The 27,988-nt window shown below is 50.0% G+C and overlaps 2 protein-coding genes across 3 annotated transcripts; one reads left to right on the top strand and one right to left on the bottom strand.

Annotated features, from left to right (window-relative positions):
* Positions 1–594: 594 nt before the first annotated feature.
* On the top strand, positions 595–6,580 carry ASPHD1 (aspartate beta-hydroxylase domain containing 1). Its single transcript, XM_021672291.2, is given in 4 exon segments — positions 595–1,149; positions 1,151–2,063; positions 5,078–5,191; positions 5,987–6,580. Coding segments are annotated over 4 exon segments (1,173 nt in total). The 5' UTR covers positions 595–1,113; the 3' UTR covers positions 6,097–6,580.
* On the bottom strand, positions 6,513–25,470 carry KCTD13 (potassium channel tetramerization domain containing 13). 2 transcript variants are annotated; one of them, XM_012464529.3, is made up of 6 exons: positions 25,035–25,470; positions 22,779–22,948; positions 11,715–11,804; positions 11,572–11,624; positions 10,431–10,626; positions 6,513–7,283 (listed from the first exon to the last, which is right to left on the bottom strand). In XM_012464529.3, exons 1-6 carry the CDS (start codon positions 25,276–25,278, stop codon positions 7,047–7,049), a joined length of 990 nt encoding a protein of 329 aa, XP_012319952.1. In that variant the 5' UTR covers positions 25,279–25,470; the 3' UTR covers positions 6,513–7,046. The 2 variants fall into 2 exon arrangements, with proteins under 2 accessions (XP_012319952.1, XP_064218713.1); XM_064362643.1 differs by lacking the exons at positions 6,513–7,283; positions 10,431–10,626; positions 11,572–11,624; positions 11,715–11,804 and adding an exon at positions 19,472–21,220 and having other exon boundaries at positions 25,035–25,278.
* Positions 25,471–27,988: the final 2,518 nt, after the last annotated feature.

Raw genomic sequence — 27,988 nt, 5'->3', positions numbered from 1 at the left:
ACACATCCAGACTCCCCACGGGGCTTCCCTTCGCCTTTTATAGCAGTTCGGGTGGAATGGGCTCTCCCTCCCCCAGGAGAATGGCCAGCTTCCACGATTGTGAGAAGTCTCGTGGGTGACGGTCCGGGGTTTGGGAAGGAGAGATAGACCCCTCCTCTTCCATACACCATGACCCGGGCCAGCTAACAGGCGGCCTCGGCCCTGATTTTCCCTCCCGAGCGCTCTTTTCAGCACCAGTGGCGCGCGGACAGCTCCCCTCGCCCAGCCGGGGCTGGTCCGGCCTGGCGCCGCCCACGATTGGCTGAGGCCGCTTTAGGTGTCCGCCGGGCTCGCGGGCTCCCGGACTGGCCCAGGGCCAGCGGGAGTCACAGGCCGACCGACCGAGGGACCGGCCGCCCGACGGACTGGCCTTGGCGTCCTTGCCCGCAGTCCCGGGAGTTTGCCCGGCTGTCAGCCCGAGCTCGCCCCGCCCCGCCCCACAGGCCCCGCCCCCCTCAGGCCCCGCCCCTTCTTTCGCACTGCGGGGCGGCTGGAGGCTGGCACCTTGGCCCCTGCGCCCCACGTGGCGCCCTTTCCGGGCTGGGGGGCGGGAGACACAACCTGAGACGACTCTCCCCCTCCCCCGGCCCCCGGCTGACTTGCAGCGCCACTGGGAGGGGTCGGGGGTGGCTGAGCTGAGAGGGCTCCGGGAAGGAGTGACGTCAGGGTGAGTGGGAGCCAAGGAAGGAGCGAGTAGGAGAGAGGGAGCCAGAGCCAGGCAGGACCGCAGGGTCGGGGCGAGTGAGGAGCGAGGGCAAGGAAAGAGCAGGAGAGAAAGAAGCTGCCACGGAGGAAGACAGGCTGCGGGTTTTCGGGGCTGCAGGTCCAGGAGGGGTAGGAACTGCTGCCCAGGGGAGCTAGGAGGAAGCGGGGAGGGAGAGAGCGAGCGAAAAGCGGGGGTGGGTGGGGGGAGAAGGAAAGGGGGAGACCAAGGGGGGGAGAGAGAAGCAGAGGGACAGAGAGGAGGCTGCTGAAAGGAGAAAGAAGAGGGAGAGGAGGCGACAGAGGGAGAGGAGGAAAAGGCAGAAGGAGAGAGAAGAGAGGAGAGAAAGGGAGAGGAGGGTTAGGAGGTGCATGAAGGAGGGGAGAAGGAGCTTCAGCGTGGAGAGAGGAGAGAGGACCGCGGAAGGAGAGAGCCCAGAGTGGAATGTGGAAGGGAAACAGCCCATCGGGGAGCCAGGGGACAGCCATGGAAGGGACAGGTGGGGACCTGGGAGGACAGAGGAACTGGGGTCCGGAGGACGCTCCAGGCCTCTTGGCCAGGGCCTCCCTGACAATGCTCCCATGGCCACTGCCTCTGGCCTCCTCGGCCCTCACCTTGCTCCTTGGGGCCCTCACTTCTCTGTTCCTCTGGTACTGCTACCGCCTGGGTTCCCAAGACATGCAGGCCCTGGGGGCTGGGAGTCGGGCTGGGGGTGTTCGTGGTGGGCCTGTGGGATGCTCGGAGGCTGGCGGGCCAAGCTCAAGGGGTCCTGGGGAGCCCGGGGAAGGACCTAGGACAGAAGGCCTAGTGAGCCGGCGGCTTCGGGCCTACGCCCGGCGCTACTCCTGGGCTGGGATGGGTAGAGTGAGGCGGGCGGCTCAGGGTGGCCCAGGCCCCGGGGGAGGGCCAGGGGTCCTAGGCATTCAGCGCCCAGGCCTGCTTTTCCTACCAGACCTGCCTTCAGCCCCCTTTGTGCCGCGGGACGCCCAGCGGCACGACGTGGAGCTCCTGGAGAGCAGCTTCCCTGCCATTTTGCGGGACTTCGGGGTTGTGAGCTGGGACTTCTCAGGGACTACCCCCCCGCCTCGGGGCTGGTCCCCACCTCTGGCCCCCGGGTGCTACCAGCTCCTGCTGTACCAAGCAGGCCGGTGCCAACCCAGCAACTGCCGCCGGTGCCCGGGGGCCTATCGGGCACTGAGGGGACTTCGAAGCTTTATGAGTGCCAACACCTTCGGCAATGCCGGCTTTTCCGTCCTCCTGCCTGGGGCCCGGCTTGAGGGCCGCTGCGGGCCCACCAATGCCCGGGTCAGATGCCATCTGGGTAAGTAGCTGCCACCTACTGACCACCTCCTTGCCTCCATGATTTTCCCCCCAGACCCTCCTCTCCGCACAGAGCTGTTTGCTCTCTGGTTCTCACTCTCTTCTTCCATGGCTCCCCGTTGCCGCCCACAGCAGCATTTCCTGAGCCTCCGTTATCTGCACACCATCTTCATAATCTTTGCCGTGGTCTTTGCCACCTGTCCTACATTTCTTCACCTTGGCTATCCCCCGACCTTTTGTTTTACTTATTTATTTGAAAGAATTTTTTTTTTTTTTTTTTTTTTTTTTTTTTGAGACAGAGTCTTGCTCTGTCACCCATGCTGGAGTGTAGTGTGCCATCTTGGCTCACTACAACCTCAGCCTCCCGGGTTTAAGCGATTCTCCTGCCTCAGCCTCCTGAGTAGCTGGGATTACAGGCGCGTGCCACCACGCTCAGCTAATTTTGTGTTTTTCATAGAGATGGGGTTTCACCATGTTGGGTAAGCTGATCTCGAACTCCTGACCTCATCATGCACCCGCCTTGGCCTCTCACAGTGCTGGGATTACACAGGTGTGAGCCACTGCGCCTGGCCTAAAAGAAATTGAATAGAAGTACTCATAAAAAGCCTGGACAGGCCCAGCGAGGTGGCTCATGCCTGTAATCCCAGCACTTTGCGAGGCTGAGGCTGGCAGATCATCTGAGGTGGGGAGTTCGAGAACAGCCTGACCAACATGGAGAAACCCCGTCTCCACTGAAAAAAAAAAAAAAAAAAAAATAGCCAGGCATAGTGGTGCATGCCTGCAATCCCAGCTACTTCGGAGGCTGAGGCAGGAGAATTGCCTGAACCCAGGAGGCAGAGGTTTCAGTGAGCTGAGTGAGATCGGGCCATTGCACTCCAGCCTGGGCAACAAGAGTGAAACTTTGTCTCAAAAAAAAAAAAAAAAAAAAAAAAAAAAAAGCTGGGTATGGTGGCTCATTCCTGTAATCCTAGCACTTTGGGAGGCCAAGGTGGGTGGATCACAAGGTCAGGAGTTCAAGACCAGCCTGGTCAAGATGGTGAAACCCCATCTCTACTAAAAATACAAAAATTAGCTGGGTGTGGTAGTGTGTGCCTGTAATCCCAGCTACTCAGGAGGCTAAAGCAGAGAATCACTTGAACCTGGGAGGCAGAGGTTGCAGTGAGCGAAGATCTTGCCACTGCATTCCAGCCTGGGTAACAGAGCCAGACTTTGCCTTAAAAAAGAAAAAAAAAAAAGGAAAGCTTTCAACAGTCTAGAACGTTCTAGTCAAGTGCTCTAGTCTCTCTAAGCCTGAAGCCTACACTTTATATTTTAAAAGGGAGCAATGTTAGTGGGGTGTCGAAGTTATAGTAGCACCAAACTGAGTTGTTGTTGTTTTTTTTTTTTTGAGACACGGTCTCACTCTGTCACTCAGGCTGGAATGTGTGGTGGCACAGACGTGGCTCACTACAGCCTTGACCTCCTGGGTTCAAGTGATCCTCTCGCCTCAGCCTCCTGAGTAGCTGGGACCACAGGTGCCCACCACCATGCTCAGCTAATTTTTAAAAAATTTGTGTAAAGACAGGCTGGACCCAAACTCCTGGGCTCAAGTGATCCTCCTGCCCTGGGCTCCCAAAGTGCTGAGATCACAGCTGTGAGCCACTGTACCTGGCACTTTTTGATGCCTTAAAGACTGGAAGAAAATGGCAAAGGAAATAATTTTCTGTTATTCGATGCCATGACCTTGTTTTGCCCCAAATAATCCCCTGTGCTGCCAGCTGGATGTGTCCTACACTTCAGGGCACACTGACCTCAGAATCAGTTCCAGATCCTTCCTCTCCTCCCCTCTCTCTGTGCTCTAAATCATGAAAGCCTTCTGGCTAATCCTGGCAGATGCCACACGTGCTGTTCTTTTCAACCTAGAATCCCCTTCCCCCTTACCACCTCTTGACAAACTCCTATTCAGTCGCCAGGATTCAAATGTTCAAGTGCCACACCTCCTCTGGGATGCCTTCCTATTGCCCCATCATTTGAGTTGGCTGCTCACTTTCCTCACCACACTCAGCCATGTGGTCCTTGGGCCAGGATCATCTTTAATCTTATACCTTGTGGGGAGACAGTAATAGCTTACTATCACACAGTAAGCTGTTGAGTCAAACTGTCAGAAAGCCCAGGAGGAAACACCATTTCCTCCAGGAAGCCTTCTCTTTTCTCTAAAATGAGGGGTTGCAGCCAGGTGCCACAGCTCATTCCTCAAATACCAGCACTTTGGGAGGCCAAGGCAGGAGGACTACTTGAGGTCAGGAGTTCAAGACCAGTGCTGTCTGTATAAAAATAAAATAAAATGATGGGTCTGGCCAGGCGCAGTGGCTCACACCTGTAATTCCAGCACTCTGGGGGGTTGAGGTGGGCAGATCACTTGAGCTCAAGCGTTTGAGACCAGCCTAGCCAACATGGCGAAACCCCATGTCTCTATTGAAAATACAGAAATTAGCCAGGCGTGGTGGTGCGCACCTGTAATCCCAGCTACTCTGGAGGCTGAGGCAGGAGAATTGCTTGAACCCGAGGCAGAGGTTGCATTGAGCCGAGATTATGCCACTGCATTCCAACCTGGTGAGAGTGAGACTTCATCTCAAAAAAAAAAAAAAAAAAAAAAAAAGCCCAGTATTGTGGCGCACGCCTGTAATTCCAGCAGTTTGCACAGGAGGTTGAGGCACAAGAATCACTTGAATCTGGGAGGCAGAAGTTGCAGCGAACTGAGATCACACCACCGCACTCCAGCCTGGGTGACAGAGTGAGACTCTGTCTCAAAAAAAAACAACCAGATGGGGTCACACTACTCACAGTAGCATTTCCCCAATCTCCTAGCACTTCCTCCTCCAGGACTGTATTGTAATTATACTGTGGCCACTTTCTGGAAAGAAAGGAGGGACGACCACAAAACCTGGCATTTAAGACCCTTAGAGCTGCTGACTGGCCAGGACGGGCCCCTGGGTTGGAGGCAGGAGTGCTGGATGTCCGGGTCTCTTCTTACAGGCCTGAAGATCCCTCCTGGCTGTGAGCTGGTGGTTGGCGGTGAGCCCCAGTGCTGGGCTGAGGGGCACTGTCTACTGGTGGACGACTCTTTTCTGCACACAGTGGCTCACAATGGTAACAGGGTGCCCATTCTACAGGGGGCGGTGAGGGTCTCAGGAGCAAAGGAGCGTAGACTTAGGCTGCAGAATCAGGCCCAGCGGACTTCCTGTCCTACCACCACCATCTTCTGGCTGCATGACCTTGAACAAGTCACATAACTTCTCCAATCCCCTAGGGCCCCCACCTTCATCAAGTGACTGCAAGGATTAAATAATGTTAAGTGCACAGAAAAGCGGTTACCAGCACAAGACTCTGGGTTCCTGTTCTACCTCTTGCACTTGGGCAAGTGACTTAATCTCCTTATGCCTCTGTTGTTTTGTATAAAATGGGGTTAGTTATGGTAATACAACATAGTTTGTTTTGATGATTAAGAGTTGATACCTATCAGCTGGGCGCGGTAGCTCACGCCTGTAATCCCAGCACTTTGGGAGGCTGAGGTGGGCGGATCACCTGAGGTCAGGAGCTCGAGACCAACCTGGTCATGGTGAAACCCCATCTCTACTAAAAATACAAAAATTAGCTGGGCATGGTGGCATATGCCTATAATCCCAGCTACTCAGGAGGCTGAGGCAGGAGAATTGTTTGAACCTGGGAGGTGGAGGTTGCAGTGAGCCAAGATCACGCCATAGCACTCCAGTCTGGGCGACAGAGCAAGACTCTGTCTCAAGAAAAAAAAGATTTGATACACATAGAGGGTTAGAACAGGGCCTGCAACTTATTTACTGTTTGCTTTTCTGGTCTTTCGTGAGTGCTCTGGTGTGGAAGTACCTAACGTCAGCGGCTCTGCTGTTCCTGTCCCATGTGCCCTAGGCTCCCCTGAAGATGGGCCTCGAGTGGTCTTCATCGTGGACCTCTGGCACCCCAACGTGGCAGGGGCCGAGCGCCAGGCCCTCGACTTTGTCTTCGCACCAGACCCCTGAAGGAAGGTGTTCCCTTCACACTCCCGGGCTGGAGAGATGCTGCGCTCAGGGACGGCTTCATGGTAGCCAGTCCATACTGCGGGGGGTGGGCGGGGCGGAGGGTGGGCACTGGCTAGCGAGCACTGAAATATAAATTCTGAATCCTCTCCTAACTCCTGACTACTTCCTTCCCAGGGATAGGCTGGGGCAAGGCCTCATGTCCTCCCAGTACAACCAAACTAGTACCTCCTCTTTTTTTTTTTGTAGAGTCAGGGTCTTGCTATGTTGCTCAGGCTGGTCTTGAACTCCTGGGCTCAAGTGATCCTTCTGCCTCAACCTCCTGAGTAGCTGGGATTACAGGTGTGAGCCATCACGGCTGGCTAGATACCTCCTGACACAGGAATATCCCTGTCCCTCTCTCCAGGAGCCAGCACCAGTTCAACTCAACTCAACTTTATTCCAATAATTTAATAGAAAATTAAAATAATAAATAATATGAAACAGACTGAGAACGCTGAGCTGGGCAGGCCCAGGCCAGTCTAGTAGAAAGTTAAGGAGGTAGGGAGGATGGTGGGGAGGACGGGGCGGACTACCCTGCACAACGCAGGAGGCGGCTCAGACTGCGGTGGTGTTAGGAAGGGCAGGCCGGACACTTTGGCATGGAAGATGCACTGAGAAAAGAGAAAGAGAATTCTAAATCCCTCTCAACCAGCTGGAGAGGGAAGGACGCAGGATGGGGACAAGTGTTGGCTTCGGAAGGCTCTGAGCGGCGGGGGCCGGAACGTACCATGTTGTTAGCAATGGGGTCAAGATGGATGGAGAAGGGCCAAAGTGAGCTGTGCCATGCAATGAAGGGACAGAGAAGGACCCACGACTTGACCAGCAGAGCCGGGGCAAAGGTCTGGGAAGGGGAGGGAAAGAGAGGGAGACTGGGTCCCAAGGCAGGAGGAAGGTAGGGGGAGGGTCAGAGGTCAGTCCTTGAAGACAATTTGTTGGCCATGAGGGCGCTCATCATGGGTGATGTGACGCCGGACATGGATCCTGCGGACACGGTGCTCTCGGTTCTCTTCATCCTCCCCGCGGCCGGCCCCACCAGCTCCAGCTGCTCCCGCTGTGGCCTCCAGGAGGGCTGGGTCTGGGCCCCGGGGAGTCTCGTAGATCAGGATGTTCAAGGTCTCCTCAAAGATCCGGGCCTCTGGAAATTCCACCTGCAAAAGGCCAGCCAGCCCCAGCTCCTTCCCTCTGGTGCAGTCACATAGGGCCATCCCCCTGCCTAGGGCTCCTGCACAGACGCACCTCCTAGCCCTGCAATCAGGTCCTTGGGCCTGGCCTGGCCTCTCTGCCACTCCTTTACTTGGCAAAGTCATACTTCAAGGCTCAGCTCTGATGTCAGGCAGGCAGAATTTGTTTTCTCTCCTTCATCTCCTGCCCTGCCTAGTCTCTTGGTATACGTTTGCATTTGACAAATACTGAGTAAGTGCACTGCACCAGGTATTGTTTTAGGCACTGCAAAAACATCAGTGAACAAAACAAGGGTCCTGTCCTCAGGAAGTTACATTCTGGTGGGAGGACTCCGTCATACACTTCAGAAAATATAAACAAGCTGGTCATGGTGGCTCATGCCTGTAATCCCAGCACTTTGGGAGGGATAGCTTGAGGCCAGGAGTTTGAGTCCAGCCTGGGCAACATGGGGAAACCCCATAACTACCAAAAATACAAAAAATTAACTAGCTGTGTTCCCAGCTACTTGGGAGGCCGAGTTGGGAGGATCACTTGGGCATGGGAGGCAGAGGTTGCTGTAAGCAGAGATTGTACCACTGCACTCCAACCTGGGTGACAGAGTGAGACCCCATCTCAATAAATAAATAAATAAATAAATAAAATATAAATGAAGTCAGATGATGATGTTTAGGAAAAGATATAAGCCGGGTATGGTATCTCCTGACTGCAAACCCAGCAATTTGGGAGGCTAAGGCAGGAGGATTGTTGGAGCCCAGGAGTTCAAAGCCAGCAAGGGCAATGTAGCGAGATCTCATCTATTTAAAAAAAAAGGGGGGGGACGCGTGCGGAGAGAGAGAGAGAGAGAGAGACAGAGCAGGAAAAGAAGATGTGATGGCCAGAGCCAGGAGTGTTAGAACTTTTAAGAGGGACTCCAGGGAAGGCCTCACTGAGAAGGTGACATTTGACCAAAGGAATGGGGCTGGGGACTAGGCACACAGCTAGAAAGGGCAGCCTGGGAAGGGCCAGAGCCAGCGTGAGAGCTGTGGGTCAGGAGTGTACCCAGCGTCTTACTGGAATATATCACCGGAAGATCAATGCAATTGAGGCAGAGATGAGAGCGAGTGGAAGGGGATGAAGTCGAAGAGGTGACTGAGGCATTCCCTTGTGTGGTCTTGGAAGCATCTAACACAGCTCTTAGCAAACTGTTTTTGTTCGTTTGTTTCTGAGACAGGATCTCACTCTTGTTTAGTAGGCTGGGGTGCAGTGGTGTGATCATGGATCCTTGCAGCCTCAACCTCCTGGGCTCAAGTGATCCTCCCACCTCAGCCTCCTGAGTACCTGGGTGTGCCACTATGCCCAACCAATTTTTTTATTTTTATTTTGTAGAGATGGGGGCCTTGCTGTGTTGCCCAGGCTGGCCTCAAACTCCTGGACTCAAGTTATCCCCTGCCTCAGCCTCCCAAAGTGTTGGGATTACAGGCGTGAGCCATGCACTCTAATTATTGGTTTATCTTCCTATCTTCCCAATTACAGAGGATGTTTCTTGGAAGCTGGGTCACTGATTCATTCATTTATTCAATAAATGTTTCCTAGCTTCCACTGTGTGACAAGGGCCTAGCTAATTCTAGGGAGAAAGGACATGGCACTGCCCTCAAGAAACTAACACCCAACTGCTGACGCAACCCCCTCCCCTCCACCCACACAGGATAATAAACACTGTCTTTAGCTATGAAGGGAGTGTGACCAACTTTGAGGTTGTTGGGTTGAAAGTTCATGAGTGAAGGTGACCCAAAGAAAGTGATGCTTAGCTTGAGTGTTAACGTTAAGTACAAGTTCATTAGGCAGATAGAAGGAAAGAATTCCAAGAAGAGGCAACAGTGTGTGCAGAGGTTAAGAGGGGTGAAACAGCACTGGGTGCTTAGAGGCTTGCGGTGACTGGTGTACCTGAGGCACACGGCTCACAGTAAGCTTGGAAGAGACCACGTGAGGAAGGGCTGGTACTTTGCTCAGCACTTCATTCACCTTGATTTCCAGCCTGGTGCAGTACATAGCACAGAGCAGGGGCTTGGGGAATATCTGCTGATGATTGCCACGTTGATAACTCAGGATCTACAAACTCAGAGGATGTTCTAAGAGACATCTGGTCCTGAGGTTTTAAGAATCTATTTTTGGCAGTGGACCTTTCTGAGTTTCTTTCTTTCTTTTTTTTTTTTTAATTAGAGTCAGGGCCTCACTCTGTCTCCTAGGATGGAATGCAGTGGCATGAACATAGCTCCCTGCTGCCTCAAATTCCCGGGCTATGCCGGGTGCAGTGGCTCATGCCTGTAATCCCAATACTTTGGAAGGCCGAGGTGGGCAGATCATTTGAGGTCAGGAGTTCAATACCAGCCTGTCCAATATGGCGAAACCCTGTCTCTACTAAAATTACAAAAATCAGCCACGCGTGGAGGTGGGTGCCTCTATAGTCCCAGCTACTTGGGAGGTTGAGGCAGAAAAATCACTTGAATCCGGGAGGCGGAGGTTACAGTGAGCTGAGATCGCACCACTGCACTCCAGCCTGGGAGACAGAGGGAAACTCTGTCTCAAAAAAAAAAAAAAAAATTCCCGAGCTCAAGCAATCCTTCCGCCTTAGCCTCCTGAGTGGCTGGGACTACCCGTGCATGCCATCACACCACCATGCCACCACAACTGGCTAAATTTTTTGACTTGTTACAGAGATCGGGTTGCGCTATGTTGCCCAGGCTGGTCTTGAACTCCTGGGCACAAGTGATCCTCCCGCCTTGGCCTCCAAGAGTCCAGAAATTACAGGTGTGAGGCACTATGCCTGGTCCCTTCTAAGTTTCTAATGACAACTACAGACCTCCTATACAGAAAAATGCATACACCCCCATAACCTGCACACTAATTCAGGAGTTGCAGACAGCCTTGAAACCCATCCAACAGGCCTAGGCTAAGCACCCTGCTCTAACCCATGACCCTGACTTCACCGAGAAACACAGACCCACAGGGATAAGATGGCTTGCCCAATGTTGCACACCCAGACCCCAGGATCTGGTTCCTGCCTCCTGCTTTTGTCCAGGGTCCTGGTCCTGCCCACCCCCAGCCCCTCGTGCAGGCTCTGAAGCCCCTCTGACCTTGGTCTGCTTCTTCTCCGTGGCATAGACAATGGAGGTGCAGCACACCTCGGCGATTTTGCGGCCCTGCCCGTAGAAAGACCAGCAGCAGATCTCGTCCCCCAGGACATCCTTGAGGAAGAGCAGCCGCCCGTGGAAGCGCAGGGCCAGCTTGTCGAACAGCTCGATGTTCTTAAGTAGGTTGTCGTCTGAGGTGCTGAGGACCAGGGGACCAGGAGGCCTCAGCGCAGCTGGCGCCCCTCCCTCTGTACCCCCAGGACCAGGGCCTGGATGCATCCCCAGCCCTCTGCTCCTGCCCAGGATTTTGGTGCCCAACAGGGAGCCTCCTCTGCCCCTGGGGCCAGGCTAAGTGGGCCTCCGAAGGGAAGCCACATGCGCTGAGCAAATCCCAGCACAGCACAGTGGCTCCCGTGGGGGCCCTAGAGCCAGGCCACTTCCCTGGGGGTCCTGGTGCCCCTACCATTTTTTTTTTTTTTGAGATGGAGTCTTGCTCTGTTGCCCAGGCTGGAATGCAGTGGCATGATCTCGGCTCACCACAACCTCCGCCTCCCAGGTTCAAGCAATTCTCCTGCCTCAGCCTCCCAAGTAGCTGAGACTACAGGCACGCACCACTGCGCCCAGCTAATTTTTGTATTTTTAGTACAAATAGGGTTTCACCATATTGGCCAGGCTGGTCTCGAACTCCTGACCTCATGATCCGCCCGCCTCAGCCTCCTGAAGTGCTGGGATTACAGGCGTGAGCAACTGCACCCAGCTGGCACCCCCACCTTTTAAACTGGGTGACAGTAGGCAAGTTACTTCACCTCTTGGTGCCTTGACCTCCTCATCTGTAGAATGGAGCTCACAACAGTCCTGACCTCAAGGGGGAGGACTATGCCAGTTCCTAGAGAGAGCACTTGGACAGGCTCACCATTATCATTTTGTGCTCACCCAAATCCCAGGTTACTGATGACTGAGCTGAAGCTGAGAAGTGGAAAGGACCTGCCCAGGGTGCCAGGGGTAAGAGGCAGAGCTGAATCTGCGAGCAGGCAGGCAGATGTTCTTGTAGGCCCCCCGTGTGGCCAGGGCCCTTGCCTTGGGCAGAAGCAGGGCTGTGCCGCATCTCAGGGTCCCGCCCAGTACCCCGCACCCCCGCGGTCACCTGGTATAGGAGTACTTGTTGTTACTGCGGTTGTGCAGGAGCTTCACCACGGGCTGGTGGGGGAGAGAGGATGGAGGAAAGGGGTGAGACTGCAGGGAGAGGACTCCAGTGAGCCTCCACCCTACAGGGCTCAGGGGCCTCACCTTGGAGGTGCCGGCCAGGAGCTGCTGCTCCTCCCGGGGAGATGTCACCGTGGGGATGAGGCACAGCGGGGGCAGCGTCTCCCTTTTTTGCTGGGGAAGAAGCGGAAGGTGGTTAACAGCATGACCAAAGGCCACATACTCTCCATTTAAAAGCCTTCAAAAGCTGCTTGGGAACAATTGCAGACTCCTCAGTGGTCTGCAGGGCTCTGCAGGCTCTGGGCTCCGCCAACCTCTCTGCCACTCTCCCTTTGTTTGCTGGGCTTTGGTCCCACAGACGCTTTACTGCTTCACACATCCAGCTTGTGCCCACCACGGCCGCTGGCTGTGCCCCTGCCAGGGATGCTTCTTTGCTCAGCTGTGAGAGTGGCGGGTCTGTCATGCCATTCAGATCGCAGCTCCCACAGTGCCTCCTCAGGGCCAGCCCTCCCCAGGTCCCCTGGCTAAAACACCCTCCTCTACATCTGCCTTTTATCAGTTCATTTTCTACACAGCACTTAGTGCTTGACTTTTTCTAAAATTTTTATATATTTGTTTATGATCTGTCTCTTCCCACCTATCAATAACTACCTAGTAAACAGGTGATGCTCTGTGAGTATTTGTTGGATGAATGAACATATTTGTTGAGTGAATGAACCTCACTGGGTGGGGTGAGGTTGGAGAAAGAAATCAGAAGCAAATGCATGGGCTTCTTTCTCTTCTGTCTTCTAGAATCTTCATGCCAAAATCTCTCTCACTTCTCCCAAACTTGAAAATTCAATGTGCAATTCTAATGCAAATTCCAGATTTTTTTTTTTTTTTTTTTTAAGAAACTCATAAGACTCTCTAAAATTAACACAGAAGAATAAAAGTCTACTATTACTTAGGTCAATTTTTTTTTTTTTTTTAAGAGGGTCTTGCTGTCACCCAGGCTGGGTGCAGTGACGTGATCAGAGCTCACAGCAGCCTTGACCTCCTGGGCTCAAGCTATCCTCCCATACTTATGTCAGTTTTTAAAAAGAAGAGCAGAGGAAAGGCTGACCCTGCCAGATATTAAGATAGGCTGCAAAGCCGCAACAGTGAGAACAGTGTCAGTTCCGGAACAGAAACAAAAACACCCGAGAAACACAACAGAGCGCTCAGAAACAGACCGCTGTGTATATGAGGACTAGGATTTTTTAAAAGACACCACAAATGAGCAAGGCAAATTATGGAGTACCAATTTGTTATCACCATGAACAAACTGCCCCCAATTTAGCAGCTTAAAATATTTATTTACTACTTCTGTTTCTGAGGGTCAGGAACTCAGCAGTGGCTCGGCTGGGTGGCTCTGGTACAGGGTCTCTTGTAAGGCTGTGGCCAAGATGTCAGTGGTGCCGTGGGCATCTGCAAGCATGACTGCCCCTAGAGGAAGCATTCTGAGAAGGCTGTTCATGTGGCTGGCAAGTTCGCACTAGCTGCTGGCAGGAAACAGCGAATCTCTGCTATGTGGATCTCTCCACGGGGTTGCTTGAGTTCCTCACAGCACGGCAGCTGGCTTCTCCAGAGCAAATAATTCCAGAGAGGGCAAGGTAGAAGCCTCATTCTCTATTTTTTTTTTTTTTTAAGATGGAGTCTTGCTGTGTTGCCCAGGCTGGAGTGCAGTGGTGTGATCTCAGCTTACTACAACCTCTGCCTCCCAGGTTCAAGCAATTCGCCTGCCTCAACCACCCAAGTAGCTGGGATTACAGATTATGTGCCATCATGCCCAGCTAATTTTTGTATTTTTAATAGAGACAGGGTTTCACCATGTCGACCAGGCTGGTCTCAAACTCCCGACCTCAGGTGATCTGCCTGCCTTGGCCTCCCAAAGTGCTGGAATTACAGGTGTGAGCCATGGTGCCTGGCCCCTCATTGTCTTTTACCACCTAGGTCTGTCGGCCCTATCCAGTGTGGAAGGAGATTACACATGGGAACGAGCCCCAGGGTATGAGAACCATCAGGCTGCCTTGGTGACTCGCTCCACAGGCCACTGCTGGCCCTCAGTGATTTCCTCCCTCCCACATGCCAAATACATTCACCTGCTCCCAGGATCCCCCATCATCCCATTACAGCATCAGCTCAAAATACAGAATCTCGTCATCTCAATCAGGTCAAGGTGGGGATGTGGCTCTAGTGAGCAGTTCCTTAATTACAGCTCCGTAAATGCATTTCTTTTTTGGGGGGATGGAGTCTTGCTCTGTCTCCCAGGCTGGAGTGCAGTGGTACCATCTCGGCTCACTGCAACCTCTGCCTCCCAAGTTCAAGCAATTCTCCTATTTCAGCCTCCCGAGTAGCTGGGACTATGGGCAAGCACCACCACACCCAGCTAATTTTCGTATTTTTAGTAGAGACAGGGTTTCACCATGTTGGTCAGGCTGGTCTTGAACTCCTGACCTCAGGTAATCCACCCGCTTTGGCCTCCCAAAGTGCTGGGATTACAGGCGTGAGCCATGGCGCCCAGGCTTTAAGTGCATTTCCTATCTGCAGACCTGTGAATTAAAGAGAAAGGTTATCTCCTCCACACACCCAGAGTGCAGTGGAAGAGGCAGGCACAGGATAACCAGTAAGGTAGGACATTCTTGTTCAAAAGCAGGGGAAGCTAGGCATGGTACCATGTGCCTGTCATCCCAGCTACTCGGGAGGCCAAGGTGGGAGGATCACTTGAGCCCATGAGTTCTAGACCAGCCTGGGCAACATAGCAAGACTGTTTCAAAAGAAAAAAAAAAAAGAAAAATGGGGCAAGGGACAGGAGGCACATATAAGTCTGTATCAATTCTATAATCCAGTTGGAGAAATGCTGGAAACTCTGATGCCTACTCCTGTTCAGGAATGATTCTCCATGGATCTGCCTGAGTCATTCCACCTCTTCCATGAAAGATGTTTGCAGCTCCACAGTTTCATCTGCCTGCTTCCTATAGAAGTTTGGGGGTGCAAAGGCCTCGGTGCAAAGGCCTCTTGTCCTTTTGCACTGGTTCTGTCCCTTTCATTCCAAGCTGGCAGTGTTTCTGCCAATATAATTCTCTTCATAACTTATTGGGTATCTTGCATGTCTTAGGGTTCACTACACTAGAAAAAGCCACACCTAAAAATCTCTGCAAGTGGTCAGGTGTGGTGGCTCACCCTTGTACTCCCAGCACATTGGGAGACCGAGGCGGATGGATCACCTGAGGTCGAGAGTTTGAGAGTAGCCTGACCAACATGGTGAAACCCTGTCTCTACTAAAAATACAAAAATTAGCCAGGCATGGTGCCGGGTGCCTGTAATCCCAGCTACTCGGGAGGCCGAGGCAGCAGAATTGCTTGAACCTGGGAGCAGAGGTTGCAGTGAGCCTTTTCAAAAGAAAAAAAAAATCTGTAAGGTAAGCCCTTCTCTAGTTTGGGCTTATGCTGAGATGCTAAGACACAACACCTTTAAGGCTCTCAGAAGTGCTATTATTATTTGATTTGACTGGAAGGTCCCTCTGAAGCATCTTCTTGGTATTTCAGAGGTCTTAACAAAGGATTTTCATCACATCCTCAGCTTCACCTTTAGACCACATTTTCCTGTATTTAATGCCTTGTATTTAATCTTTGCATGGAAGCCATTTGTTAATTTTAACATCACTTGTTATCTGGAAAGGCTGGGAATTTTCACACCCATCAACTTCAGGCTCCTTTTCATTCAAATGGTTTTTTCTTTAACTTACCCTCTCCTCTTCAATTTTACTAATAGTAACAAGAAGGCAGGTGGCACCTTCAACATTCTGTCTGGGAAGCTCCTTAGCTAGACCATCCATTCATTAGATGTATTTCCTACCCTCCACATTACTGCAGGAGATAGTGTTGCTAAACTTTCTGCCGCTACACAAGGATCTCCTTTCCATCAGTTTCCAAAAGCATTTTCCTAACTGTTCTTTAAGACTTCATTGCAGCCTCCTTAAAGGTCACTGGACTCTTATTAACAGACTCTTAAACTTTAAAAAAATATTTCTTAGAGACAAAGTCTTACTATATTGCCCAGGCTGGTCTCGAACTCCTGAGCTCAAGTAATCCTCCCACCTCAGCCACCAAAAGTAATGATTACAAGCGTGAGCCACTGTGCCCCGCCAATACTCTTTAACAGTCCTTAAGCTTTGTTAGTAACACTCTCCTCAAAGACCTGCCAACTTCTTCCTACTTCTCAGTTGTAAAGTTACTTCTACATTTGAGGTTTCTGTTATGGCAGACCCCCATTCCAGAAACCAAAGTCTGTTCTCTGTTGCTGGGTAACAAATTGCTACAAACTTAGCAGCTTAAAACAATAGTCTAGGTGTGGTGGCTCATGCCTATAATCTCAGCATTTTGGGAGGCCAAGGCAGGAGGACTGCTTAAAGTCAGGAGTTCGAGACCAGCCTGGCCAACATAGCAAGACTCTGTCTCTATTTTTAAAAAATAAACAAAAATAAACATTTATTATCTCACATAGTTTCTGTGGGTCAGGAATTTGGGATGGGCTGAGCTGGGTGGCCCTGGCCCAGAGTCTGTCATGAAGCTGAAGTCTGGATTTTGGCCAAGGCTGCAGTCATTGGAAGGTTTGCCTGGGCCTAGAAGCTCTGCTTCTGAGACAGGTCACCAGTATGATGTAGAGTCTGTGCTGGCTGTCGGCAGGGGCTTCAGTTCCTCACCAAGTGGACCTCTACCTAGGGCTGCCTAAGTGTCCGCACATAGCACTTCCCAGAGTAAGTGACCCCAAAGAGAGGCAGAAGCTGTAATGTCTTTTATGACCTAGCTTCAAAGTCTCATGCTGTCATTTCTGCAGTGTCCTATTGGTCATACACAAGGATCTCCTTGGTGAGGAACTGAATAGGTCAGCCCTATTCGGTGTGGGAGGGGACTAAACAAGAGCCTGGAAACTGGGGGACAAGAACCCCTGGAGGCTCTCATGGGTGCTAGCTACCAGACTGTGAAATAGCTGGCACCGGGAAAACTAGCTCACCCTACGGAAGACAAAAATGAGCTAAATCCCTTCACAATTCATATTTGCAAAAGTGAGCTCCATTTAGATTAAAATACCCATATATGAAAAAAACCCATATTTAAAACTATAGGCCAGGCATGGTGGCTCATGCCTGTAATCCCAGCACTTTGGGAGGCCAAGGTAGATGGCTCGCTTGAGCTCAGGAGTTTGAGACCCACCTGACCAACATGGCAAAACAAAGTCTCTACAAAAAAATACAAAAATGGCCAGGTGCAGTGGCTCACGCCTGTAATCCCAACACTTTGGGAATCCAAGGCAGGCAGATCACAAGGTCAGAAGTCAGGAGTTCGAGACCAGCCTGGCCAATATGGTAAAACCCTGTCTCTACTAAAATACAAAAATTAGCCGGATGTGGTGGTGTGCGCCTGTAATCCCAGCTACTCAGGAGGCTGAAGCAAAGAATCACTTGAACATGGGAGGCGGAGGTTGCAGTGAGCCAAGATCATGCCATTGCTCTCCAGCCTGGGCGACAGAATGAGACTCTGTCTCAGAAAAACAAAAAAAAAATCAGCTGGGTATGGTGATGCATGCCTGTAATCGCAGCTATTGGGAGGCTGAGACATGAAAATTGTTTGAACCTGGGAGGTGGAGGCTGCAGTGAGCCAAGATGGTGCCATTGCACTCTAGGCTGGGTGACAGATCAAGACGCTGCCTCGAAAAATAAAATAAAACTATAAAGCTAACAAGAAATGGAGAATCAGAAAAAAATTTTTAAACAAGGCCATAAGGATATGCCATTAGGCAAAAAATGGTGAGGAATTGGACTACATCAAAATCAAAAGTTTTTCAAGTTGACAATGGAAAGCATGACTTTACAAATAATCTCATGTAATAATGTTGAAGAGATGATAAGAGTAATAGGTATTCTATGGCACAAATGTAATTACTGGTTCAGGTAAGGATTATCAATTGATGTGTCATTGATAGGTAACTGCCTTAATTCAGTGGCCAAATAATACCATATGCATTACTTCACAGTTGGCAACAGGGAAATGTAACAATGATAGAGGGATCAAACCACCATCCCCTATATCCAGGGGCCAATTATGAACGTCATTAATGACGAATCATATTAACAATATTACAGGTTGTTCGATGTGACCTAATGTGAAATACATACATAACATTACCTAAAATGTATTCTAACCAAAATGTTTAATATCAGTAATTTTATTTTATTATTTTATTTACTTATTTTGAGAAGAAGTCTTGCTCTGTTGCCCAGGCTGGAGTGCAATGGTGCAGTCTTGGCTCACTACAACCTCCGCCTCCCAGGTTCAAGTGATTCTCTTGCCTCAGCCTCTTGAGTAACTGGGATTACAGGTGCCCACCACCACTCCCAGCAAATTTTTCTATTTTTAATAGAGACGGAGTTTCACCATGTTGGCCAGGCTGGTCTCAAACTCCTGACTTCAAGAGATCCACCCGCCTCGGTCTCCCAAAATGCTGGGATTACAGGTGTGAGCCACTGTGCCTAGCCAATATCAGTCAGTTTAAATCTACAGTCTGGTTTGTAGGAAATTAAGGGTAGGTTGGGTAACAAACCAAATGATACAGGGAGTAAACAACCAGGCCCATTTGGAAAGAGGTCACTGTGCAGGACAACTGGCAGTCTCTTTAACAAGCCAGCATCGTGAGGAAAAAGGGACCCTTGGATTGTAATAAAGTAACGCATATGGTATTATTTGGCCACTGTATTAAGGCAGTTACCTATCAATGACGCACCAATTGATAATCCTTACCTGATCCAGTAATGACATTTGCGCCACAGAATACCTCTAACTTTTATCATCTCTTTAACATCATTACATGAGATTTTAAGTCATGCTCTCCATTGTCAACTTGCAGATAACCAGATGCAACGTGAAGATCTAGACTGGTCCCTGGTTTGATGAACCAGGTATAAAAACACATTTCTGGAACAACTGGAGAAACTGGAGTATGCCCTGGACTGGACATTAAATATTTATTGACATGTAAAGATAGCAATTATTAACAACAACAAAAAAGCAGATTATAAAACATTTCATGCAACAAGATTCTATTTTGGCAAACAAAACACATACATGCACACATAAACTTACACACAGGAAAAGACCTGAAAGGATATTTGGTGCTTTTATTTATTTTTTATTTATTTTTTTTTTTGAGACGGAGTTTCGCTCTTGATACCCAGGCTGGAGCGCAATGGCGCGATCTCGGCTCACCGCAATCTCCGCCTCCTGGGTTCAGGCAATTCTCCTGCCTCAGCCTCCTGAGTAGCTGGGATTACAGGCACGCGCCACCGTGCCCAGCTAATTTTTTTTTTTGTATTAGTAGAGACGGGGTTTCACCATGTTGACCAGGATGGTCTCGATCTCTTGACCTCGTGATCCACCCGCCTCGGCCTCCCAAAGTGCTGGGATTACAGGCTTGAGCCACCGTGCCCGGCCGGTGCTTTTATTTTTTAGATTACTTGTGTTTCTGAAATTTCTACAGTTAATAAATACTGCTTCAAAATAATAAATGGTTATTTGTAGCTTTAAAAAATCAAAGATTTCCATTCAACGCTAGATGCCATAAGCAGGTAACATTCTAAGAGAAAATATTGGTAATATCTACATTGACTAGATATTTTTATCTAAAACAGACTTTTTCAACTGGAGTTCCTCATCTGAATCTCAAAAACCAGCAAAGCTGGGCACGGTGGCTCACGCCTAAATCCCAGCACTTTCGGAGGCCAAGGCAGGCGGATCACTTGAGGTCAGGAGTTCAAGACCAGCCTGGCCAACATGGTGAAACCCCATCTCTACCAAAAATTACAAAATAATTAGCCGAGCATTGTGATGTGCGCCTGTAGTCCCAGCTACTCAAGAGGCTGAGATAGGAAAATCACTTGAACCCCAGAGGCAGAGGTTGCAGTGAGCTGAGATTGCGCCACTGCACTCCACCTTGGGCATAAGAGCAAGACTCCATCTCAAAAAAAGAAAAAGCAAAACAACAGCAAATAATTAGAGTATTTTCTGAAATCTGATGAGGAGGGTAGGTAAACAGTCCCATTTTACAGGCTTAGAGGTTAATCTGTTATGTACAATCCATGCCCCGGGGCATGGATAAGACATGCTCATATGTAATAGGGCTTAATTATCCCTAGGAACTAAACTAAAATATGCAAGGATCTCCTGCTAAGCCACATGAAAAAGAAAACAAAAAATCTGGTAAAGAACATGAATAAGCAATTCACAGAAACGGAAACAAAAAAATGCTAGTGAGTATATGAAAAGATGCTGAACCTCATTAGTAATCGGAGGCATGCAAATGAAAATGAGATCACTCTACACTCATCGGATTGGCAAAATTAGAAAGCTGGATGATGCCATGTTTTGATGAGGACGTGCAGAAATGGGATCTCTTATGCACTGCTCATTATGAGGATAAAGTGCTATAACCATTCGGGGAGCAATTTGGTGATATTTACTAAAACCCAGTTTGCAGGTGTCCTGTTATCCAGCAATTCTACTCCCAGCTACAATCACAGGAGACTCTGGCACAGAGCCAGAAGGGAACACGCACCAGGATGCTCATGGTGACACGGTTTGTAGGGCCAGGAACTGGGAGGCAATCTAGGTCTCCAACCTCAGGGGAATATATGAACAAAATATGGTGAATGAACACCATAGATTCCTCTGCAGCTGTCAGAGGCAAAGAACTAGATGTACTTGGAGCAGCATGAATAGATCTTGAAAAAAGTGCTGAATTAAAAAAACACAATGCAACAGAAACTGATTCACAGCTTCAATGCCATTTATGGACATTTCAAATGCACACATATGCAGAACAATGTATCAAAACATTAGAATTGGATGGGTGCCCCTGGGCAAAAGGAAAGTAGGCAGGGGATTGGGAATGAAGGGAAGGAAATAAAATGAAAGAGAAAAGGTTTGCACAGACCAATAATGATGATGAAATGCCACACTGAGGAGTGCCGAGCTGTGTGGGGTGGGGAGGGAGCTTGGAAAGGAGACAGCAGGAGTACAGAAAAGCATTGCACTTGGGAGGCTGATGGTCAGATAGCCAGGTAACCTGGGGTCAAATCTGAGCTCTGCTGCTTCCAAGCTCTTTGACCTTGGATGCATCACCCAAGCTCCCTCGTGTTTCTTCTTATTTCAAACAAGGGTACGAGATATATACACAAGCAGATAGCAGAATCGCTCTTGACACACAGCAGATACGTGATAAAATTAGTAAATTTAAAACTACAGGCCTTATGCGGTGGCTCACACCTGTAATCCCACCACTTTGGGAGGCTAAGGCAGGTAGATCACATGAGGTCAGTAGTTCGAGATCAGCCTGGCCGACATGGTGAAACCCTGTCTCTACTAAAAATACAAAAAAGTAGCAAAGTGTGGTGGTGGGTGCCTGTAATCCCAGCTACATGGGAGGCTGAGGCAGGAGAATTGCTTGAACCTGGGAGGCAGAGGTTGCAGTGACCCGAAATCATGCCATTGCACTCCAGCCTGGGAAACAGAGAGACTCTGTTTCAAAAAAGAAAAGAAAAAGAAAAAGAAATACAGAGCAGGAATGTACTTCTAAGATCTAGTTCAATGAGTGTTTCTCAAATGCAAGTGGTAATTTATTAATGGGTCATGAAATAAGTAATGGATCCCAAACAGCATAAAAAGAAAGAAGATTATCAGAGTACATTTCACTAAAAGTATCTTTTTATAGACCTGTTATTTCGGTTATATATGAGTATTAAAATGCATTTTTTCCCCTATGGGACGCAATGAAAAGTTTGAAAACACTCCTGTCCAGAGGAGTTCTACACCTTTGGGTTTCAAGAACCAGTAAGTATTCCCTGAGACAAGAGAAAGTTGTTCAGACAGGCCACTGTTTAATCTACAAAGGGCATTCGAAAAGAAACTTGTATGATAGGCCAGGCGTGGTGGCACATGCCTGTAATCCCAGCATTTTGGGAAGCTGAGGCGGGTGTATCACAAGGTTAGGAGTTTGAGACCAGCCTGCCCAACATGGTAAAACCCAACTCTACTAAAAATACAAAAATCAGCTGGACATAGTGGTGGGCGCCTGTAATCCCAGCTACTCGGGAGGCTGAGGCAGGAGAATCGCTTAAACCTGGGAGGCGGGGGTTGCAGTGAGCCGAGACCATGCCATTGCATTCCAGCCTGGGGGACAGAGCAAGACTCTGTCTCAAGGAAAAAAAAAAAAAAAAAAAAGAAAGAAAAATAAACTTTTATAATCTCCTTTTATTATTGTATCATAAAAGAAAGGACATTTTTAACATCGTAAAAATAGAGCAGAATAACAGGCTTTATGTAAAACTCACTACTTTGTACTTATTTTTCTCCCTTCACTATCTTTCGGAACGTGACAGAATGCCAGAGGTAGGAGTGGACTCACTGAAGGTCACTGAGTCAGCTGTGACAGATGACACAGAACTCCTATGTCCTGGCTTCACTTTCCAAGCTCTGATCTTCAGAACCCTAAGGGGTCCACAGAAGTGGAGCCCAGCAGGTGGGGCCTCTAGAATCCCCAATCCTGTTTTACTGCGAGTGGCCCTGCTTCTTTGAGATTTCATTAGAATAAAGAATTTAACCGCTTAAAAAAAAAAAAAAAAACAATTAGAAAGCCCCTGGGGGGTGGACGCCAAGGGAGAACGCTGCCTCCCAGGATAGGACCAGATCGCAGAGGTTATTATATTTCAATTTAAATTTAGATGTTTTTCCCAGGTGACATGAGAGAGCTATTTAGGATTTCTGAGCAAGAGAGAGAATAGATGGGAGTTGTGGTTAAGGATAATTACTCAGGTGCGAGTGTAACAGCTGGACTGGCTGCATAGGAACAGTGGGAAGCAGAGAGCAGCTATTTAACCACTAATGGTCCTGGCATGAGGTTGGGGTGGGGGTGCTGCCTGAGGCAGCAGGGATGCAGAAGATAGCATCCCAAATTCTCTGGGGTTATGGCCAGAGGCTGGCTCTCTAGGCCATACCCCATATCTCCTTTTTTCTGTCCTAATACCTGCTTGGGCAGCTCTCTCAGGAACATAGGCACAGGGACTCAGAAGGCCCTCACCTGCAGTGCCAGCTGGCAGTCGTCAATCAGGCCCTGAACCAGGTAGTAGCGTGCTTCGCCCAGCAGCTCTCCCAGTTCTCTGGTACTCTCCGGCAGTGGCACAGACCCGTCCCGCAGGTAGTTGAGGATTGTACCAAAATGACGACCGCTCCGGTCAATCAGCACCCAACCTAGTAGGGTGGGGAAAGGCAGAAGGAAAGATGGCTTTGCTGGGGGACCTGAAGATACTAAATTAAAAAAAATTTTTTCATAGAGATGGAGTCTCACTATGTTGCCCAGGCTGGTCTCAAACTCCTGGGCTCAAGTGATCTTCCCATCTCAGCCTCGCAAAGTACTTGAATTATAGGTGTGAGTCACCACACCTGGCCTAAATTATAAGAAAAAAAGGATTCTAGCTAGACGTGGTGGCTGACGCCTGTAATCCCAGCACTTTGCGCCTGTAATCCCAGCACTTTGGGAGGCTGAGGTGGGTGAATCACCTCACATTTTTTTAAGCTGTGAGATCGGGAGCTCGAGACCAGCCTGACCAAGATGGAAAAACCTCATCTCTACTAAAAATACAAAATTAGCCAGGCATGGTAGCGCATGCCTGTAATCCCAATTATTTCGGAGGCTAAGGCAGGAGAATAGCTTGAGCCTGGGAGGCGGAGGTTGCAGTGAGCCGAGATGGCGCCATTGCACTCCAACCTGGGCAACATGAGGGAAACACTGTCTCAAAAAAAAAAAAAAAAGGATTTCCAAAGTCACAAAAAAGACTGAATACTAATCTGTGCCACAGCCAAAAAATCTCTTTAAAATATCTCTAGTGAGTTCTCCCATAAGTTTTATCCAGCCAGAGAATTAATTCTTCCATATCTGATCTACGGTCAGAAGGCTCTTACCATGGAAGTTCTTGCAGAATGACCTTATCAATAAACCTCTAACCCCCATGTTAATTCTGACCATCTATTTAAAATGTCTACCTCCTCCCTCCAGTTCACTACTATTTTAACTTTTATATTCTTCATAGAACTTATCAAAAAAAAAAGAACTTACTACCATCTGCAACTGCATGTGCATATACATTTTTACTTGCTTATTGATCTAATCTCCCATCTCCTTAAAAAAGGGGACTTTCCATAATTTTGTCACGTTCATTTACCTATGTATCTCCACCACTAACTGATATTTTACAAATACTTATTGAACAAATGAATTCTTCACCTTTTTTTCTTTTGATGGAATTAGGCTGAGTTGCCCAGGCTGGAGTGCAGTGGCACAATCTCGGCTCACTGCAACCTCCGCCTTCCAGGTTCAAGCGATTTTTCTGTCTCGGATTCCTCAGTAGCTTGGACTACAGGTGCCTGCCACCACACCCGGCTAATTTTTGTATTTTTAGTAGAGACGGGGTTTCACCATATTGGTCAGGCTGGTCTCAAACTCCTGACCTCAGGTGATCCACCCACATAGGCCTCCCAAAGTGCTCACAGGTGTGAGCCACCGAGCCCAGTCAAATTCTTCACCTTTGATACTTGAAGGCAGATGTCCGCCTCCCAAATTTTTATTCTCCTGTTCTCATAGTCCTTGTTAACTCCTCCCTTAAGAATCTCCCAGTTCCAAACTCCAAAACTTTAAGGTCTCACTTGGGCATGTAGGGTCCAAACTTGAATGCGACACTCCAAGAAGGTAAGGTTCACCTGCCAAGGAGACCTGTCTACCCCTCCACTCTGGTGTCCCTGGCAAACCCAAAGCATCCTCCTTTTGTAATGTGTATCTACAGGTGGATTCCTAGAGTGTACAGGGACCTGTGTCGGGAGAACACAGAGGCAGACAAGATCTCCCACCTCTCCAGGTTGGCTGAGCAGTTCTGAGGCAGAGAGGGAAACAAAAGGCTGGGCAGTTGGAAGAAACTGATGAAGGCTGCCAGGAGCAGAATTGCAGGCAGCAGGGCTAGTACCCAAGTCTTGAGCTGAGGGGTGAAGGATGGGAGAAGTGTCATGAGGATTATGAAATGACACGTTCAATCACTTACCACAGCGCCTGGAAGAGTTAGGGGTTCCGTAAATGTTGGTTATTGCTGGGGGTAAAGGACTGGTGAAGGGAAAATTATGAGAAAGGGGAGGAGATGGGATGTGGGCGCTGGAGGGAGCTGAGAATGAGTTGACCGGACAGTAGTGAGCAGAGAGAAGGGGCATGAAGAGCCCCGGTGGTGAGAGACTGTGAGGAACGGGAGCTGGGGGTCTGGGGATGGAGGCACCGTGGGGATGCCGCTCGTACCTCCGGCGTCGGTTAGCACCTCCACGCGGCCGCTGAACATGGCCTTGAGCATGGTGTCCTGTCCCGTGAGGGTGCGCAGCGTGGTGTAGTGCAGCGAGCCGCCCACGTTCAGTTTCACGTACTTGCTGTTCGGGGTCAGCGGCTTGAGACCATAGGCGGCGGGGCCAGGCTCTAGACCCGAGGGCTTAGGGGTTTCCAGGGACGGGGCCGAGGCGGCCGCCGGGCCCGAGGCCTCCGCCGACATGCCGGGTAGCAGCGGCGGACGGCGATCCCAGGCTCTCTCCGCGCCCTCTGGCCTGCTCCCGAAGACCCACGGCCGCCCCCAGCCCTCGGGCCAGACCACTCGGCGTACACGCCCACTCGCCGCCGCTACTCGGCGACACCTGCCCTCCGCCCCATCGCGCTCGCACCACCCGGAAGCCGGCGCCGGGCAACTGCGCAGGCGCGGCTCCGCCCCCGAGGGGGGCGGGGCTGCGAGTACGAAGCATGCGCAGTGGGCTTGCAGGGGGAGCCGGTGGAAGAGTGGCTTGAGGCCTGAGGGTCTCGGGGCGGGTCGACGTGCGCTCCCCTCTGGTCTGTAGTATCCAAGACCAGATCGAGGATGCTGCCGACCCCTGCCCAGTGTGGAAAGCGAAGTCTCCATCTCGTGATTGGGTCTCTGTTCTCAGAGAGCTTCACGAGCTTGAGGGGAAACTGAGCGTTGGGCAGTTTCCCGCCTCCCGGCCCTGCGCACTGAACAGACCGTGACGAGAACTGCGAACAAAGCACGCAGGGAAGCTCTTAAAAGAGGCCAAAGCGGCTGGGCGCGGTAGCTGACGCCTATAACCCCAGCCTCTAAGCCCAGCTACTCAGGAGGCCGAGGCAGGAGGATTGCTTGAGGCCAGGAGTTGGAGGCTGCAGTAAGCTGTGATCGGACGACTCCACGTGGGCAACATAGTGTCCTAAAAAAAAAAAACAAAAACAGAGGCCAAAGGGGTAGCAGTGTTGCGCAGGCACCAAGGATGGAAGGCCTCCCAGAGGAGGTGATGCCGAGTTGAAGCTGGGAAGCGGCTATGTGGAGATGTGAGGGAAGGGTTCCAGGCAGAGAGAAGGCAAATCCAAAGATCCTCAGTGTGCGGTGGCTCATGGTTGTAATCCCAGCACTTTGGGAGGCCGACGCGGGTGGATCACTAGGTCAGGAGTTCGAGACCAGCCTGTCCAATATGATGAAATCCCGTTTCTACTAAAAAATAGAAAAATTAGCCAGGCGTGGTGGTGCACACCTGTAGACCCAGCTACTCAGAGGCTGAGGCCGGAGTATCGCTTGAACCCAGGAGGTGGAGGTTGCAGTGAGCCAAGATAGTGCCACTTCACTCCAGCCTGGGCAACAGAGTGAGACTCCATCTTTAAAAAAAAAAAAAAAATCTTCAGGCAGGCAGGAACACGCTCTCCGTATTTGAGAGCAGAGGGCGTGTCAGGGGTGGCCGCAGCACCTGAACAAACGTCTTAGAATGCCAGCTAATGTCATGGGACCTAGCACCCAACCCCAAAAGAAGGAAGAAAAGATAGGAACCCACTGTTGACAAGAAAGTGCACTGAGAAGTGTTTTTATCTGACCCAATCTGCATCCAGTTTAGACGCTGACACATCAGGGATTTAACAATCTGCCTTAATGTCTAGCAAGGGGGGTTGCTGGAGGGAAAACACAGAGTCAAAGTCTTTCCTTCAGCCCTGCCAGCAGGTCACTGGAAGATGCTAGACGAATGACTTTTCTCTGGGCGTGGTTGGTGTCAGGGCTGCACATGCAGGAGAGTGCAGAGTGTAAATGAGTGACATGGGCCTGTTACTGGAGATAAATGAGACTGTAGTGACCGGGAGCTCATGTTCTACCAAAGGGGTTGCCAGTTCTGATTTCAGTGGCGGTGAAAAGGAGAACAGCACCTGCTGCCAGCCAGGAGCTGGTTTGCACCCTCACTCCAGAAGCCTTGGTGTTGCTAGGAGCTGGCCTGGCATCAACAGCGACGCTATGGTGGTGTCCTGTTGAGCATAATAGTTTCACAAAAAACATCGGACAAGGTCACTCTGACTGATGGATCGAGAAAAGACCATAATTAAGCCTCAACACAGAAACAAGAACATTCTCCAAACCACAAAAATGACTAAGCACAACCCCCACCAAACACAACCCCCTCTCCTGCAGCATAAGTCACTGCTGCTTTTTGTTGTTGTTGTTGTTGTTGTTTATTTTGTTTTGTTTTTGAAACAAAGTCTTGCTCTGTTACTCAAGCTGGAGTGCAGTGATGTGGTCTCGGCTCACTGCAACTTCCGCCTCCAGGTTCAAGCGATTCTCCTGCCTCAGCCTCCAGAGTAGCTGGGATTGCAGGCGCATACCATCGTGCCTGGATCATTTCTGTATTTTTAGTAGAGATGGGGTTTCACCATGTTTCCCAGGCTGGTCTCGAACTTCTGACCTCCGGTGATCTGTCCGACTCAGCCTCCCAAAATGCTGGGATTACAGGTGTGACCCACTGCACCCAGTCACTGCAGTGTCTTTACCAAGTACAGTTTTAGCTTGATTCATTCCTCCTATTGTCTAGATGAGAATTATGAAGATAATCAAAAAGAATGATCCCTACTTCCTGATAGCATCCAACCCAGAGCAAACGCCCCCCCCTTTTTTTTTAACCCACCTAGGAATTTGCCTAACACAAGCCCCAATCTTGTAGTAAGTCCTTTCACACATGCTCTTACTGAGATGCCCATGGTGTTTGGCCTCCCTTGTTCAACTGTAGGTGCTTCCTGGTGGTCCTTGGTTGGAGGGTACTATCAGAAATGGAGGAGCAACAAAGATTCAGCTGAAGCCCTCACCGCCTTGGACTGAGACCTTTGACACATCATTGTATGCACACCTGACACCACTTATATCTCTGAGGTGCCATCCTGCTGATGGCTGGGAGATAAATGCTCAATGAATG

Source organism: Aotus nancymaae, unplaced genomic scaffold (assembly GCF_030222135.1).
Source record: "Aotus nancymaae isolate 86718 unplaced genomic scaffold, 86718_ANA_hifiasm-v0.15.2.pri h1tg000049l, whole genome shotgun sequence".
NCBI lineage: Eukaryota > Metazoa > Chordata > Mammalia > Primates > Aotidae > Aotus > Aotus nancymaae.
This window is presented reverse-complemented; position numbering and strand designations above follow the sequence as displayed.

Bases quoted from the DNA above. Each gene is read 5' to 3' on its own strand.
- KCTD13 (XM_012464529.3), bottom strand. From the start codon at position 25,278: ATGTCGGCGGAGGCCTCGGGCCCGGCGGCCGCCTCGGCCCCGTCCCTG. The intron at 22,949-25,034 runs GTACGAGCGGCA...CCACCCTACTAG, and splicing joins GGTGCTAACCGACGCCGGAG to GTTGGGTGCTGATTGACCGG. The intron at 11,805-22,778 runs GTGAGGGCCTTC...CTTCTTCCCCAG, and splicing joins ACTGCCAGCTGGCACTGCAG to CAAAAAAGGGAGACGCTGCC.